This window comes from Thunnus albacares, chromosome 10 (assembly GCF_914725855.1).
Source record: "Thunnus albacares chromosome 10, fThuAlb1.1, whole genome shotgun sequence".
Taxonomy (NCBI): domain Eukaryota; kingdom Metazoa; phylum Chordata; class Actinopteri; order Scombriformes; family Scombridae; genus Thunnus; species Thunnus albacares.
This window is the reverse complement of record NC_058115.1, coordinates 12,624,626-12,643,091: the sequence shown is the minus strand read 5'-3', so window position 1 is coordinate 12,643,091 and position 18,466 is coordinate 12,624,626. Positions and strand designations below refer to the sequence as shown.

Below are 18,466 nucleotides of genomic sequence, written 5' to 3'. Positions count from 1 at the left end.
GAGGTCCCTCATGGTCTATTTGTGGATTTCCTTTATCACAAGAGTTCATGACCTGCACTGTTAACTCAGATTAGGTGATTTTAAAGATCCCCTCCAGACATGTTTTAAGATTATTATTAAGACAATTATTTTGTTAAAATCCTTAAAATGGCATCTACTCCTTTTCTCTTATTAAAAATTCCAGAATCTATAAAAATGCAAATATATTTCATTTCAGAAGTTTAAATGCTGGACACAAGATGTCTCCTACTTCACTGTAATGTCCATTCTCAGTGCACTGGTGCCTTCAAGTTTCCACATCACACTTGTGTAAGTTGAATATTGGACCAGGATTGGCTTCCTAACTATTTGTGATGGCACAAATCATGCTTGTAGGTCCACCCCTTGAGCACAGAGAAACGTCCCACTTTCAGCAGATGAATGTGAGAACAGCCTCCCAGTGTCAAACTGTGCACATACAGTGGGGTCCAATAGTCTGAGACCACTAGTCAAGACACTTTTTTGCATTTGTTTCGAATGTAATACTATTTTTTTCATTACAAGTGATAATATCAGCTTAACAAGTTGATTGAAAAGTTGAATCTTTGACAAAATGTACATCAATTTCAGAATATCTTAGTATTTGCTATGTCCCCCTTTTGCTTTAATGACAGCATATACTCGAGCTGGTATGGGATGCTTGGCTTTCTCAGCCTTAAAGTGCCCCCATAAATGTTCAATGGGGTTGAGGTCAGGTGACTGGAGGAAAGTCCAGGACAGCCAGGACTCCTTGGTCTTCTTTGGTCTTCAAGTAGTTCTTGCAAAGTTTTGAGGTGTGTTTGGGGTCATTATCCTGCTGCAGTATGATTCCTTCTCCACAAAGATGTAAACCAGAGGGTAAAGCATGTCTCTGAAGAATGAAGTGGTACTTCTCCTTGGTCAGGATGTTGTCAATTTGGTGCAGGTGTCCAACTCCAGAGTAGGCAAAACACCACTAGACTTGAATATCCCCAGCACCATGTTTCACTGTCAGTTTGATACACTGCAGTATCATTCTCTCTCCTTGTATACACCCTTCTTTTCCTGCCATAAATCTAAAACTTGGATTCATCAGTAAGTAGGGTTTGGGTTTTAGACTTTTTTTCTCGTCATCCACTATGAAATGCTGGTATTTCTTAACCCACCCTAAGCGTTTGGCCTTGTTTTCCCTCCTGAGAAGTGGCTTGGAAACTGCTACTCATCCTCTGAGATTACAAGACAGCCTTCTTTTAACAGTACTTTTGCTGATTGGAGTCTTCTTTAGTTAGCAAAATGATAAAGTTGCTTTTCTATCTCTCAGCTTGATGTATTGATCTTCTGACATTGTGGTCACTTTTGGTCTGCCTGATCATGCTTTAGATACAACTGATCCAGTTTCTGCAAAGCGTTTTACAGCTCCATGCACTGCCCACTTAGTAACATTTAGTCCTGCCATGATTTGATGCTGAGAAAGCCCCTCTTTCCTTAGAACAACAATTTGACTTTAACACTTTCATTTATTTCGGATGCCATGTTTCCCATGATCACAATACTACTTAGTAAGCAATGATCAGCTGGAAACTGGTGAACACTGACTGCAAATTGAATTACTTTATTGAGCCTCTGATGAGTAGATCAAATCCACCTGAGTGTCATCTGGATGCTTGCTTCAATGGAAGAGATACAAGGAAATCTGACCTTTTGTACAAAGGAGTGAAGTTGGGCAATGCCACAAATTGGTTTAAATTTGATTGCTAACCTAGAAATAGGTCAGCAATAAAATAAAAACGCTCTCTGGTTACTTCCAGGTTTCGGTGAAAGCATTAGAGATTTTCAGTGTGGTTCACTGTGCACAATGAAACTCAAACATCCAGCTGTAGGAACAAGAAGAAAAACACATTTTTGAGTTGACTTGGTACACAGTTCTGGCAGTTCAGCAGCCAGCTGGCTGCATCAGGAAGAGTGGATCCCGGCCTTGCCGCCAATAAAAGCCCCCATTAAGGTTCATTTGGTGATTTTTGTTTTTTTTTTTAGTCCACACTGCCCTGAAAGGATAAAAAAAAAAAAAGGATAAGACAGCCAACAAGGCTGCTTGAAAATGTTTTAAAAAGTCAGGAGAAGCTGAAGAAAGAGCAGGACACCCACAATCAGTAACGTTACCAGACATTTCCTTCAAATGAGTTAACCACTTGGGTATCAAAATCTAGCGAGTAGAGGTTTCCAACATGGCGGGACCAGGCCCCTCGTTGTCTACCGGCTGTCGGTAACGGTTAGCGGAAGAAAGAGCAGGACACATATCACTGACAACCGCGACTGGGAGAACAAAAAACGCGTCCTCGCTCGTTTTTTCTCTGTGGTAACTGCCCATACCCAGAAAACATACAGCTTGTTAACTACTTAGCAGGCTAATCATTGGCAAGCTAGCAGAGCGCAGAGCCCGGGCTCCGGCAGCAGCAGCAGCAGACGTCTCTCCGACCATCATGATTCCTCAGCAACAGCCGGTCCAGCGCCAGCCTCACCCCTCCATCATCAGCCAGAGAGTGCAGCTAACTTATAAACTGTTCTTGCTGGAAAATGCTCGCAACACACTTGAACAAGAGCTTCGCAATTTAACCAACAAGGTAAAGTTATCATCCGTTTACTTTGCGCACGTCTGTAATGATTGTCTGAAAATGAATTTAGCTAGCAAGCCGTCAGTTCAAATCGTATCGTTATTGCGTAAAAATGACACAGCTGAATTATAATGTGGCTCGCTAGTTAATTAGCTGCGATAGCTACAATTTAATTATATAAAACGATAAAACTGCACGTTAAGGACGCGAGTTATGATTATTTTCATCACTGATCACTAATTTTTGAATTGCTTGTTGAGTGAAATCTCAGAAAATAGTGAAAAATTAGCCAGTAGCCAGTAGAGTAAGATACATTATAGTCCAAGAAACCCAGATATTCAAGTTCCAATTATATAAAATGAGGGAAACAGAAAATCTGTTAATTAAACTGTTTAATCAATATTGTTGATTAATGTCTTTTGCTTGACTAATCATCTAATCAGATAGGATCCACCAACCAATTACTTAAGTACTAACTGTTACTTCTATTTTGTAAAAGCAAAAAAGTATTTTTCCTTCTTCCACCATAACTTAAACTTGTTTCACTCCTCCCTCAGGCCTATGAAGATGTCCAAGGTTTCTTGAATTCATCTTTTTCCACCTGTGTGTCCAGTGATCTCGCAAAGGCCTTGGATGTGAGATGTCAAGCTATTGACAAGCTCTCAGCTTCATTAAAGGACCAAGCACTTGGTAAGTTAAAGGTTGTATTTGTACGAATCAGAAATTCCTCCTCATTAGTGACATCGGTGGCCGTTAAATGAGCTGCAGTCTTCATCTCGTCGCTTGTGCCCGCTTATGGAAAGCAGCGGTGCGAGACTGTTGCAGGTGATGTCTTTTTCCATGCTTACACTTGTCATAATTACATAAAAGATCTCTTAACGTTGTGTTTTGCACCATGTTTCAGCAAAGCATCTCTCACTCCCAGTCAGTGGATGATGGAGGAAGCTAGCCGCCTCATTAGCTGGAGAGTTAATATCTGCAAGGTGTTTCTAGTCAGATAGCACCATTTTTTTTAGTTGACGTTAGTGGGAGAGAGGCAAGGCACTCAGGAGCGTGCAAAAACGTCATAACAGATAGCAGTGTTTTCCCTAAAGGGATGAGGCACATGGGATGGCATATTTGTGCGGTTGGCTTCAGTCAGGTGGCGCAGCAGGTGTTCTGCAATTTATATATGCATTCAAATTTTTGTTTGCTTGGTATATTCAAGACTTAAAACAAAGTGGTCACAAGGAGAGGATGACTTAATTGGCTGTATTTATTGCATAAAAATAAGCTGTCTCTCTCCCTTCTTCCCCTTCTGTATTTTTGCTTGACTCCAGAGTTTTGGAGAAAAACGTTGATATATTTGTTTGTCCGTCACCCGTGTTAGAGCTTTTTCTCTTTTTAGGAGGTGCCATGCTCACGTTAGCTAACCTGCATCCCATATGCTCTCGCTCTCACTCTGCAGTAATTTAAAGGGATAGCAGTGGCATTTGCATCACATCAAGAGTTTCCCAGGCAACGACACAGAGGTTGACTCACATTTCTGAGGCTACCAAACGCTATTGATTATTGATTTCTGAATGAATGGATATTTGGAGTTATTTTTGGCATTCAAAAAAAATATTTTTTTGGCCTGGTGGGGGTGCTTGTTGGCCCGGTGACCCCTGTACAATTATAGGTGAAAGAATAAAATAATAGAATAGAATAAAAATAATAAATAGGATACTAAATAGAAATCAGTCCACAGGCCATTACAGTCAACCAAAAAAGTCACAACCTGGTCTCTCACTGGCAATAAAAATATGATTAATACATGTAAATTGCTTTACAGTTCTTACATATAGAACCTTAAAGAATGATTAAGTTTTAGCTGCTAATGTGACATTGCAGATATCTAAAGTGTAAGACCACTGTATTGACATTGCGGTATTGTATCAATCTCTTGTCCACCGCCAGCATTACAGGTATCCAATGTGTGATTTAGGAAAATATTTGCAGTGCAACTTTGTTTAAATAAACACCCCCTCTCCCTGCTTTCTTTACAGAGCCACCGGTTTGTGTACAGCCTAGTGGTAAAAACGGAGTGAGAACAAACCAGCTTCAGCCACTCAGAGGCAAATGGATCCTAAAGACAGATGTTCTCAAGTTTGGGCCCATGTTGCAGAATTCACTTATGGCGAGCTCCATAGCCAAAGCAGTCCATGTGCTTGGAGCCACACTTCCCCATCAGCAGCTGAAACACTTCCTCAACCCCCAGCCTACAGCCAGCCAGGAGGATGACATGATACGCAGCGTCTCGTCCAGCTACAACAGCGCTGTTGTGGCTACAAGCTTGTCCAGTCACATAGAGGCTGAAGAAAAAGAAAAAGAAGTTGTTTTTGAGGAGAAACGCCAACTAGAGGCTGCGATTCTACCTCCCCCCACCATTCAGAGTCCCAAGATGAATGCAGAGAGGCCACCACTACTACTACCTCCCATTGAAGCTATACTCGCAGAGATCAGTAACCCTCAACCCAGGAACGTAACACCACTAATCAGCTGGGGACGTGAGGATGATATCCAGGTGCAACACCAAAAACAAACATCTTCTCAGCTGCTGCACTTCCTCCGAGCAAAAGCTAAAACCATGGGTGCACTGGAGGTCAGGGTCATGGAGTGGAACAAAAATTGTACCAAGGCTTCAAGCTCGCCACAGTCATCATCTCCCACCATCAAAAGCTACCAATTCAGACAGGGCATGGCAGATGATCTTATCAACACACTAGCTCCGAAAACATTGCTTGCAGACGTGGAAAACGAAGCCCCAGTCTTCAGGGTTAAACGTGTCGAGTCAAGCGGTTCTCTGACTTACACTTGTGTGATTGCAACAAAGACTGAATTGTGGGATATTGGAGACATTTTCACAGAGGTGGGGCAGGCGAGCTCTGACGACAGCCCCTCGGAAAATGAAGACTGCCAAAATGAAACGGATCAGGTGGAGAAGTCATGTGTAAACATCAAGTGGGAAACCCAGTGCACAGATCCAGAACATGAGAACAATTCTGCTGGCGTAAAAACGCCAGCCACCAATAGTATAAACATTCCCGAGTTCCAAGTCCGGAGGTTTGAAGAGACCGAGGTTGTGGTGTCTCATATTGTCAATCCAGGCAGCTTCTACATCCAGCACGCAGACTCCCTAATGAAGCTGCAAGCCCTTGTCACAGAGTAAGTCACTCAGCATGGTTGGTAATCTCTCGCCTGCTTTTTCTCAGCTTTCACTGATTCCCTGATCACATTTACAGAACTTAAAGAGCCACTTATCCTTTTTGTTCATTACTGCTCTCTTTGTAGATTTTTCTTTTTTTCTTTTTTAATATTCCACATGTTTCTGGTTGTCATTATGTTTCTTTTTTTTTTTTTTTTTTTTTCTCATTTGCAGCAGCTGGAAAGGCAGTAGTTCATATGCCGAGCAGAACTGCATTCCAGACATTGGAACCCAAGTAATGGGTTGGTTCCCTAAGCAAGAACAATGGTGCAGGGCTCAGGTGACGAAGATATGTGGAGTAAGTGGAGGTGGGTCCGGTTTTGTGTGTTTGGGATGGTTTTGCAAATGCGTACCTCTAGGTGGTAGCAGTGTCATTTAACTTGCCTGTAGCCAATCTTTAGCTCTAGCTGTCATGCTCTCTGTTTTTTGGGGGGGTTTTTTGGATGTAAGATAATAATGCCACGGTTGGAGCTGCGAGTGAGACATCCATCAAGGTGGAGGTGAGGAGGCTGGACCATGGTGATACTGCCTGTCTGTCGCTGTTGAACATCAAGGAGATGACCTCAGAAATGGCCAACTTATCACTCCAGGCAGTGCAGGTCTCACTGGCAAATGTAGGTAGTTCTTTATTCATATAATGTCAATATCAGCTTCATGAATTTCAACATGTATGTAAAGTGGCACATAAACACCCTCACTGATGAACATGTTAAGATTTATCAAGACAGGATTGCAGATTATCCATCTCAGGATTTGCATACATAGAAATGGTTAATATACTGTGCTTTGCTGTGAGTGTAGACAGACTGGATTATTGGCATTTGTCCACACAATTAGTCACAGTCTTATCTATCGTTTAGTGATAAAGGAAATGAATTATCTCCGTTCATGGTATTTTGTGTCTTGTTTCCTCCCCCTTAGGTGATGCCTGTGAATGGGAGCGACTGGTCTGAGGAGGCAGTGGGCTGGTTCAGAGCAATGGTGCACAACAGGACGCTCTATGCCAGACTCTACCCACAGGGGCCCAAAGTTACAGTCGAGCTGTTCTTAGAAAAGGGAAAGCTCGGAGCTATGAGGTGCTTCAGTATGAAAAGCGCGGTCAATTAATTGTGCATCATAAATTAAAGACGATCTGTGTGGCAGCGGGGGTTGGGGAAGGAATTAAGTCTCACATTTATTGACACAACTAATGCTGTTACTAACAACAAGTATGCGGTTTTATTTTAACAGCTGTTGTTGTATAAATGTGTATATAGTGTTATGCGTCATAAACTGCACATATTGTTAACTATACTGTGGTGTTGTCTTCATTTTAGGAGGGGTGCATCACTGTCTTTGAGACTGGCCCAGAATGGACATGCTAGACACAACAAACTGAAGAATGTTGGTCTCATGAAAAGAAGTAAGCAGCTTTGCAAAAGAGTTAACCTCAGATTGCAAAACTAGGTTGCAGGTACATGACCAGAGTATCACTCATTTTCACTCAAAATCTTGTGTTTGGCTTTTTAGGTGCTGTTCACGTTAAAATGAGAAAACAGGACTCTGACTGGGAGAAGTACCTCATCTCATGCTACACTCAGAGTAGGAAGTAATCTAGGAAGCAGGGAACATGTGTGGTTTTGTGACAGCCAACTAATGTCACATTTAAAACACAAAAGGAAGTCGTGCTGTGTAGCAGAAATCATTCTTAATTGAGAGCTTTAATTTTATCATCTAATTTAGTTTGACCATCTGTGTACAAATGCACACACAGTGGACTTTTAGTGAAGGCTACACATTGACAAACTGCTGTGATTGGCACGTTGCAGTACAAGAACAAATCAAGGATATTTAAATAAAATAAAACTGAAGGTATGGACTTTAGAGTAATCAGCTTTCTTGTGTATTTTTCTGTCTTACGTTGCAGTTCATAACTAGTGAATGCAAGTGTAAAACTGCTGTCCTCTATTATTTAAATGTGATTTCTATTTTGGTCTTTTGCTTTAATATATTTTTTTTATTTTAGAGTCAAAAAGATGTTGACTTGATTGTCTTCAAAGGGATGATAAAGAGTAAAAATACAAAAATGGAATGTCCCAATTTTTTCTTCATAACCTTTTTTTATACTTGAGAGGACGTCAATACCAAATTAGTGGTACATGTTGTATTATTTTGAACATTTCCTAACCTGTCAAGACAGTTTTGTGTGCCTGTGGTCTAAACTTTCCATAAAAGCAGGAAATCATTATTATTATTATTATGATTCCAACCACTAGATGGTGCCAGTTCAGTCAGATTACCTGCTCTCTATTAAGTGATACTTGGATTGTCTGTATGCCACAGTTCTTTTGTCAATCACCTTATTTTGATAATAATCATTATTAACAGTGTGTTGCCTCAGTTAATATTGAGTTCTTGTATAATGGCAGATCTATTATTTTGATTGTATGTCTCTGCTTTTGCAATAAAACTGTGTTATCTACAATTATACACCCCCATGTCTCTCTCTATATTGTAGAGTCGTGTATGTTCTGTACAGAGAATATAAATGAGGTTTAGTTCATTCAAAGAATTACCAGGCCACCCAAACCCTCCCACTACATCTGTCATAAGTGACGCAGAAACGCTGATGGCACAGTGAACTACTGCAGGTCATCTGATAGTGCATGACAAACAACCACATTGTGTTCTCAATGGTGTTCAGTTTGTTACTGTAAATTATTGTTTCTACTGTTATAGGGAGGAGTTTGACCAGAACAAACTGAGAAATCTCAAACTGGAGTTATGATTATTGTACTTTATAAGGGTCTGAGGTACAATGAGTTTGCAACTAACATTGTTAAAAGACTTCAAATGCTTTAGAGATGTATTTTATAGCAGCTGGCAGACACATAAACGGAATCAGAAACAGGTTTATTGCCAGGTAGGTTTGCAAACACAAGGAATTTGCCTTGGTGTTATGGTGCATAACAACCAAAAAATAAACAGAGAAAATACAAGTATACAAAGTAAGAAAAAAAACTATTACTTTACCTCAAAAGTCAGATAATCAAAAATAATACAGATAAAATTTAATAGTGTAAAATCAGTAAGAATTCCTGTATATTTTAAGTGAAAAGAGCTGTTAGAGTTTGAAAAAATATTGTAATGCTGTAACTTTTACCTATAAAGTTGTGAAGTAGCCTTTAATCCAAATCACTGGATATGTGTTTTCCTGTGTTCACAAATAATTTTTATATAGTTATAAAAACACTGCAAACAAGTTTTATGTTATAAGTTCTTGATCAAATGTAGTTTTGGCCAAGATAAGTTTGCCTGTAAAAACATCACAACAGCATGTGGTATAAAATCAATTTGTTAGAATATATCGTATCTAGTGTTTATCAAGACACACTGCTCTATGAAATACTGTTGCGTGGCTGATTTACAGTATTAATTTTGGTTTAGGTTACAAAAACAGCTTGAACAAACGAGATGACTAAATACACATTTTAAGCGGTCTTAATTAAATCTTGTGTATAAATTATCTTTTCATTAAGCCTGGCTTTCATTTTCCACTATGTTAATATTTGCAAGAGTTGAACAGTTTATGTATTCACTGGATAAATCTGCGAAACCTGTGCTCTCGATGACAGTGGCTCAGGTCAAAAGCTTCCTTCACTTCCCTGCCCTGCCAAGCACAATAAATAATGTGGCAGGCTGAGGCCTTTTGTGTCCACACAGATTCCTTCTTTTGCCCGGGGTAGGCGGAAATCGAGGCGTTTGATCTGAATTCTAAAGAGTCTTGTTGTAGCCCAATAAAGGACGCCATTGTATGTAAATAGTTTATATAAGAGCATATGACTGCTACGGTGCAGGGCAGTGGCTAGTGGCGGAGGAATGATTAGCATTTTCCAAACGCAGGGTGTTCTCAATCCAGCCTTTTGGTTTGCTAAAAAACACAATATTTTAATTCATTTCTGCCAGTTTTGTACACATTTTTGTGTACCACCACAGCTGAAGGTAAAATACATGTTCTATCCTTTAATTCTCTTTTATACTAACAATTAGTGTGCTGTAAAATCAGATTTGATGTGAGTGACGGCTGACATGCCACAGATGTCTTGATAAATACTTGGCATGATGTGCAAAGTATCATTTCCATGTATAGCAGCGATATTTGAACAAATCAGCTTTTAAAGAGTGTGATCATTTTATTTTTTTTATCAAGTTTGTAGCCTTTCTTACAAACAATAGAGGTCTCTCACTTTTCCTAAAAAAACTCATAATGAGATGGATAACTTGCTGGTCCTTTGGAGATATTTGCTGGCAGTCTGTCTGCAAATGGGCTGTCGGTCAGTTTGGGAGTACAGTATTAATACAGAGTGAGAAAACCACGTGGCTCTGTGAATGTTTCGCAATTGGCTTTGACCTGTTGCGTCTTATGACGGTGCATGGTGGTAGGCCATCGCCCCTGCTTTTATACGGCCAACAGGCGACCTGGCAATTCCTGTCTGTTGTTCCTTACTCTGCCAAATCCAGCTTGATGCTCAGGCCACACCTCAAGATGGTCATCTTTGGACCCGGCGCTGCTTACGCCGCTTGCACCGCCGGCTGAGCCTGGTAAACCTCTAAAAACTAATGTTACAACAGTTAAACCTTTGCTAAATTACCATATCAAGTTGTTGTGCACAACTTTGAACAATGTTTAAGTTATTTAACCTGAGAAGCCAGTGCTACAAATGAGACTTTATGGCAATATAAAGGATAAAAGATGCAAGTTTTATTTAAACAAATTGGGTTATTTTACTTTTCCTGAGAGGCATTCTAGGCAATTTTGATCAAATATTATTATATTGCATTAATAAAATGGTTATAACAGTTGACCTTAAGCTAGAGCTGTAGCTTAGTCCACATCAGTGTAACCTTGACTGAATATTTAACCTTTGTTTTCTGCAGACCTGGAGGCGAAAATGAACTGGGGCACCTTTTATGCCGTGATCAGCGGCGTAAACAGGCACTCTACCGGCATCGGACGCATTTGGCTCTCAGTCATCTTCATTTTCCGTATTCTGGTCCTGGTGGTTGCAGCTGAGAGTGTTTGGGGAGATGAGAAGTCCGGCTTCACCTGCAACACCCAGCAGCCTGGCTGCGACAGCGTCTGCTATGACCAGTTCTTCCCCATCTCGCACATCCGCCTGTGGGCGCTTCAGCTTATCCTGGTCTCCACCCCCGCCCTGCTGGTGGCCATGCATGTGGCCCACCGCCGCCACATTGAAAAGAAGATCCTAAAGCGTACGGGCCGTGGTAGCCCTAAGGACGTAGAACACGTCAAGAACCAGAAGTTTCAGATCACCGGAGCTCTGTGGTGGACATACATGATCAGTATCATCTTCAGAATCATCTTTGAGGTGGCTTTTCTCTACATCTTTTACTTGATCTATCCTGACTTTAAGATGGTGCGTTTGGTGAAGTGTGACTCATACCCCTGCCCCAACACCGTGGACTGTTTTGTCTCCAGACCCACAGAGAAGACCATATTCACTGTGTTCATGCTGTCAGTGTCTGGGGTGTGTGTGCTGCTCAACCTGGCTGAGGTGGTCTACCTCATTGGCAGGGCCTGCAGACGGTGTTTCCATGGCTCTGAGGAAGAGTCCAAAGTAGCTTGGATAAGTCAAAGATTGTCATCTTACAGGCAAAATGAAATCAATCAGCTGATAGCAGATCATCCTCTCAAGTCTAAGTTCACTGTGACCAAAAAGAGCCCGGCTGAGAAGGGTGAGAGGTGTTCTGCTTTCTAAGACTCTGCCTTTCCTATTCTCTTTAAACTAATAAACATCCATGGAGCATGTTGCTCTGCATTAATGTCACATAAACTGTATATATGATTATTGTCAGCATACACATTTATGTATTTATGTATCATTCGGTCAATCGCTTATTGATTCATCTGATTTTTTTTTCAGTTTTTACTGACATAAACAGTAATTGCTGTTGGAACTTGGAGCCAGTAGTGAAGTTTAAATACCATACCAGTGCAAAAACACCAATTTAAACACAGTTAGCGTTACGATTATCCATTTAACAAAATGACCCTATTTGTTAGATTGTTCTGATTTTCATGTTTCCAAGTGGTTTCCATTCATTTCAATACAGTTTGAAAACTAGCCCGAGTGGGTAGACTGCTCAAGCAAAAGAAACCAGAACAGTGAGCATCATGCTTTTATTTCTGGAGTTATTGTGTGATAATGCACTTTAAAGTAAAGGTTGGATTGAAAATCCTGCAGGTGTGGTGGGTTGGATAGATACTTATCTACTTTATCAGACAACAATCTTTAAGAACAAGCTTCACAAATCGATTTTCATACCACACTGAAATTAAAGGAAATGGGCGTCTGCCTGGAAGGCACAAAAACATTAAAAAAAAAACAATGATGAGCTTTGGAAAATCCCTAATACTCCAAAGCATACGTGATTTCTAGTAAATTGGCCAAAATGTGAAAAAAACACTGGTATGGACCTTTTTTTTTTACAGAGGCGCAGATTATTGTAGAGATTAAAATGCTGGATAGGAAAGTGAACTTTGTCATTAACATCAAAAATATTGTTGTTACCGTATGTAGTAGACTGAGTCACATCTAGTGCAAAGTGATGGAGGAAAAAAAAGGCATTTATAAGTAGTGAATCGGTATAAGTAAAATGATTTGCAATAACACCGCTTTAAGCCAACAACAGTATAGCGTGATTTTATTGGACAGTTGTTGTCATTCGATTATGCTAAACCTGGTGCAGACTGCTGTAACTATTATGTAAGCTTGTTGGCATACTGCTATGGAAATATTAAAACAGATGGTGCTAGGAAACCAAAGAAAATTCTAAAATACTGTCTGAATATGATGTGATATGATTTATTTATGTTTTACAAATGTAAAAACCAGACTGACTATATATTAATGGCTACAGACAACTGTTCCTGGATATTACAGTACCACAAGTAGCAAGGAAAGAAAATCGAAATTTAAATACAGTTGTCTCTCAAACATGTATAACTCTTGACCTTTTAACAGTGGATAGCTCCTACCCAACAACCAAAAGGGTTTGAAAGTCTTTATTTCAGTAATCCTTCTCCTGGCCTCTCTCTATTCCCGATTCACTGACAAAAAGATACTATTAAACATGCCACATGATGTTCAACTGTTGAAATGGCAAAACTTGTTTGCTGGGTCACCTTTCGAAGTTTGCAAATCCCAGTACTGTACATATCTAATCTCTTTGGATTTGTAAATCTTTGTACTTAATTGTAAATACTTACTTCATTGCAACTGTTAGTTCTGAGAAATGTTTGAAGTCGACCTACATTGTAACAGGGATCCGTCACTGTCAGACATTGGCACCTGCTTTTATTAATATTGACCTGCATTGTGTATTATTCTTCATCTCTGGTCCAGTAAGTTTAATGTACCATACATACGCTGGTATGTTTATACATCTGTTATTATGTTAACCTGTTTTTATACACATTGTAATGCATACAAAAACCCTTCTGTTGATGTGCCTAAATGTACATATATCAATTTATGATTTACAACCAGGTAAACAATCCAGTTAGAATATAAAATGGGTTGAAACTATATACTATCTGTACATAATGTAAAAATAAATAAACTTCCTGTTAATTTGACAAACACAAAACTCAGTGGATTTCTAAAATAATGAGATCTGTGAAAGATAACAATCCAATAATAACATAACAATAATTATATAAACCACAACTTTTTTATTTTAACTGTAAGGTTTTCGCTCACTTACTTACTTCCTGCCACTGTGATTTGCAACTTGAGGATGCAAATGGCCACTCATCTCCAAATCATGTCCCCCCTGATAAGAGAGACTCTTGTGCTATATTTAGAGCCCAGAAGCACTTGTGGCCGGACATAACAGCAGACATCATTGGCCAGCTGCCCTGTCACTCACTGTAACAAGCGAGTAGAGGGTCTTTAATAGTTTACATTAGAGCCTTGTGCCAAATTTAACTGCGGGGGGAGGGGGGTTAGAGGGAGGGCAGGCTGGACATGGTTGAGAGGGTGTCCAGCAGGTTACGTGTGTTGTGGTCAGTGTAAGACCTCTGCGGCCTGGATCCTGCCTCAGCTGTGCTTGAAGATGGAGGAGTCAGTGCGTTTGTTGGTGTGGAACAGAGGTTGTGGCTAGCAGGAGTCTACTTTTCCTGTCCATTCAAGGGCATTGCTGAGGGCCCCTCCCCCCCCGAAGATCAGGCTTGCACTGAGGCCTGTCAGCAAAGTGGTTGGCCTCATGGACCCTCGAAGACATATGGGGCTTCATCACAGGGGATGTATAAGCTGACAAGGTGGGTTTATCCAGTAAATATGACTTCTGTGTGATATTTGGGAGCCTTAACCTTCTTTGTTGACTGAATTGCTTGTTCTGTTAGAAGCCATAGTCACACAATGAACAGTACATGCAGCCAAAGGCTATAATTTGTTTTGTGTGGAAAGATCTCGAAAAAACAACTTCTTGGTTATTTTTGGAAGAATGATCATCATTGAATTATCCTTTGTTGTGGGAAACTGCGAGGTCTGACAGGTTTATACTGAAGTCAGTCATTTTGCTCACTCTAAACCCTAAAAACTACAAGGATCTATTAGTGTTGACCCCCTAAACAGCTGAATTAGCTCACCTGCTACATTCCAGCAGTTAACAGAATTCATGTTCCCACCTGCAGCAGCATTTCCTGAAATTGCTGGACTCCGTCTGTACAGTGCATCCGTTAGATGTAGGATATATTTTTAACAATGTGTTACAGGAGCTGAGAGTACTGACATTACTCAACCGGTTCCAATTCGCACTTCCACCACATCTGCCTGGCATTTCATTTCACCTCGTGTGGATCACGTTACTGTGTCTCGGGCCATGAAGGCCAGGAGCCACAGAATCATGACTGGAACCGGCCTTCCCCCCCTGTCCACACTTGCCAAATATATACCCTCCTAAAGTAAATATAATCCTGTCTGCATCCACATGGAAAAGGCTCACTACCTGCTCAGCAGAGTCCCCCAGTTGTACTGTACACTCGGTAACAGCTTGGCTCCCAGGAGACTCATTTGGTCTAAGCTGTTGCTGAACTTGGCAGGACATTTTAAGGAGGAAGAAAAACTTTGTGAGTTACACTGAAGCTTGCTTTAGCCTCTAGATCATTTTTATTTCAGTCATGTCTTGTATTTGCTTTGCAGACAAGCCTATACAAATCAAACGGAGAATGTGTTTTTCTACTTAAACACTTTTTTTCAATTCCTCCAGTCACAGATCTGACCTCACATAGCCATGGGGGACTGGAACCTGCTGGGAAAGCTCCTGGAAAAAGCCCAGGAGCATTCCACCGTGGTGGGGAAGGTGTGGCTCACCGTGCTGTTCATCTTCCGCATCCTGATCCTGAGTGCTGCGACAGAGAAGGTGTGGGGCGACGAGCAATCGGGCTTCACCTGTGACACCAAGCAGCCTGGTTGCGAGAACGTGTGCTATGACATCACTTTCCCCATCTCCCACGTTCGCTTTTGGGTGCTGCAAATCATCTTTGTGTCAACACCGACGTTGATCTACCTGGGACACATCCTCCATCTGGTGCGGATGGAGGACAAGCATAAAGAGCAAGAGAGGGAGAGAGAACATGCGCACCATTCAGACAAGCAGGCCCTCATTGCAGATACTAAGCACAAAAAGGCTCTAGTGAGGGACACTAAAGGCCGTGTTCGCCTGCAAGGAGAACTCTTGCGCACTTACGTCTTTAATGTGATTTTTAAGACCCTGTTTGAGGTGGGTTTCATTGTGGCCCAATACCTGTTGTATGGCTTTGAGCTGAAGCCCATGTACACATGTGACAGACCCCCCTGCCCCAATGTGGTAAACTGCTACATATCCCGTCCCACAGAGAAAACCATCTTCATCATCTTCATGCTGGGAGTGGCCAGCGTGTCTCTGTTCCTCAATCTCGTAGAGGTCTATCACCTGGGCTTCACCAAGTGCCGCCAGGGCATCACATTCAGGAGAGGTGACCAGTCGCCTGAATGTATCTCCAAGGAGCCCAGCGAGACCGCCGTGCCATTTGCACCAAGTTACGATGACTACTTCCACGGGCACCACCAAGTCCAGTCTGCCTACCCGCCCGTACCCAGCTACAACCTCTCGCCTCTGTCTGAGGATACAGACTCTTCCTTTCACCCCTATCACAGCAAGGCAGCATACAAACAGAATAAGGACAACTTGGCGGTGGAAAGGAGCAGCAGCAAGCCAGAGGAATGTGACCTGAAAGGAAAGAAGGGAGCAGGATCAGCCCCTGGGTCACCTACGCAGGCCAGGCCCAGCCGCAGTGCCAAACACAGCAACAACAAGACTAGAATAGACGATCTGAAGATATGAGGAGGTTTATGTTTCTCTGAGGGGTCTTAAATTGCTGTGAGGGGATCGCTTGTTGTTTGGGAGCATTCATACATGCTCGGGTGACTCCCCTCTTTATGATGGCAAAGGTTTTACTCATTCCAACTCAGAGCGGAGCAACATTTTTAGGGCACACAGAGGTTGCAGTTTAATGTGTGAAGACTGATGTGGTTCAACAAAAACTTTTCTAATCAAGTTAGACCTCTTCAAGGAAATTTCGCTCCACTGAAAAGTGTCCCATTATATTTTTTTCCTTTGAAAAACCTTTGATTTCACATTAGATTGTAGCATGAAAGGTATGTGGTAGACCATTTGTGGCAACACAGTATTTTCAGTTTCAGTTCAGTTTTGTTGTTTTGTGAATTTAACTGATTTGTGTACGATATGAATCTTTCCACTATTCACTACTATCACTGAGAATCTAAGAAAATTGACAAAATACAATAAAACAAAGGTCTGCTCAGGTTTTACATTGAGCTTATCTTATTTTCTCAAGTGTGTGATGAATGTGAATGAACCTTGAAAAATGCAACTCCTTGTGTAAAGTTGCCCGAACTTTGGAAACAGAATCCAGTTCAGAAACCTGCGCTGACCTGACCCCGTTTGAGGAAATCAGATAGGTCAAATAGTTAAATTTAACTTCCTTAACTGTTTTGAGGTCGCCATCAAGCATAATTCACTTGCTTAGACTTGAAGTGAAAAGTTGTGCAATACCTGACAACACATTGGACACTGGAAGTAACTAGTTCCAGGACGCACCTCAAAAGAAATTGCACTGGTCTCAGGAGTTCCCAGATTTATACTGTCTCTTTTTATTGCAACAGCCAGCAAGTACATAATTATAAGCACATTGTTTTGTTTATTCTTGTTTATATCTGTGTTTGTGTCATTTGTTTTCTGTAAAGCACTTGGTGACAACCATATTTGTAAAACTGCTTGAAATAAACCTGTCTTACATTTGCAAAGTTAGTGGTGCATTTATACTTGCAAGTTTTTATCAAGAAAAAAAGGGGGAATCATTTCACTGAAACACATGTTGCAACTTTTATTTTAGAATGCTGAAAGAAATAAATCAAGAACAACTCAACTCAGGGGTAAAAATATAATTGGTTTTATTTAGTGCAGTATCTTTACTCAGTAGCTCCAACATACAACGTAGCTCGGCAGGAAAGTTTACTGAACACCGAGGCTCTGAAATTAAAATCTGACAGGTGTAGTTTGAGCCATCAGTACACACATGCAAACATTTCAACCTGTTAAACACTGAAGTGCTTGAGTGGGAATAAACATGTCATGTGTAAAGCCTTTGCTGCCTGCATATCCCACACATGCAGGTCTTATACTCATCTCTGCCAGGAAACACTGCACATAGGCAGCCCTGGTATGGAAACCTTGAAATTAATGACCTAGCGTGTTCATGACGTTGAATACAACATATTTTCAGCATGGTGTGTTCACAATTTTTGGTGTCAAGGGAAAAGCAAATATGATTTTTATTTAAATATAAATATATTAAAAACACAAGATTGCAATTTCTGAAAAAAAAATATTGGCTTTCAAATGTAGTGTCTTGATGTATTGAGATATGATTCTGTCTAGTCTGGACATACTAAAATATGTATTTTAGTGTTTTGTGGAGCCAGAAACACATTTTCAGACCCCCCATTTGAGAACATAAATTATAGCATAACCAGACAAAGTGTTATTTGTAATGTATGGATCCATAAATCAGTAAGTGAACCAGAAAAGTCTCTTTTAAAGTGTCACATCCACCTTTACAAATGAAAATAAAACATGAAGGTTTTCTCAGTTATTTTAAGACATACATCTTAAAATATAATAAAGTGGTCATGTTTTAGAAAAGGATCATGTGTGCTTTTGAAATGCTGACAGATGAGTAGATGTGAGTTATGAGTATGTGTGGATATCCAGCACTTTGAAATGAAACCTTTGTAGTGTTAAGTCCAACATTTCAAACTGTGGTTGCATCAGAGGATTGGACCGCTGAAGACATACAGTGTAGCACTTTTTTGGAAATGTAGAGCATATTTCAGTAAATTACATTTAACTACAAAAGTCAAAACTGTTACATGAGCATAGCAGACTAGCATAAAGATCATAATTTAAATCAGATTTCTAGTTTGACTATCACACGAAAAAAGTCTGTGAACTGTTTACATTAGATGACATGGAGTACTTTAAGCTTTTGTATAAAACAGTATCA

The 18,466-nt window shown here is 40.6% G+C and overlaps 2 protein-coding genes across 4 annotated transcripts; both read left to right on the top strand.

Annotated features, from left to right (window-relative positions):
- Nucleotides 1–1,668: 1,668 nt before the first annotated feature.
- On the top strand, nt 1,669–13,430 carry LOC122990971. The gene is made up of 10 exons (XM_044364561.1): nt 1,669–2,618; nt 3,167–3,299; nt 4,637–5,795; nt 6,010–6,143; nt 6,286–6,449; nt 6,757–6,911; nt 7,152–7,237; nt 7,345–7,416; nt 10,348–10,416; nt 10,753–13,430. Exons 1-10 carry the CDS (start codon nt 2,478–2,480, stop codon nt 11,592–11,594), a joined length of 2,955 nt encoding a protein of 984 aa, XP_044220496.1. The 5' UTR covers nt 1,669–2,477; the 3' UTR covers nt 11,595–13,430.
- A 377-nt stretch (nt 13,431–13,807) lies between these two features.
- Nucleotides 13,808–17,203, top strand: LOC122990354 (gap junction alpha-3 protein-like). 3 transcript variants are annotated; one of them, XM_044363685.1, is made up of 3 exons: nt 13,808–14,158; nt 14,839–14,968; nt 15,109–17,203. In XM_044363685.1, exon 3 carries the CDS (start codon nt 15,133–15,135, stop codon nt 16,222–16,224), a length of 1,092 nt encoding a protein of 363 aa, XP_044219620.1. In that variant the 5' UTR covers nt 13,808–14,158; nt 14,839–14,968; nt 15,109–15,132; the 3' UTR covers nt 16,225–17,203. The 3 variants fall into 3 exon arrangements, with proteins under 3 accessions (XP_044219620.1, XP_044219618.1, XP_044219619.1); XM_044363683.1 differs by having other exon boundaries at nt 14,615–14,968; XM_044363684.1 differs by lacking the exon at nt 14,839–14,968.
- The last annotated feature ends 1,263 nt before the right edge of the window (nt 17,204–18,466 follow it).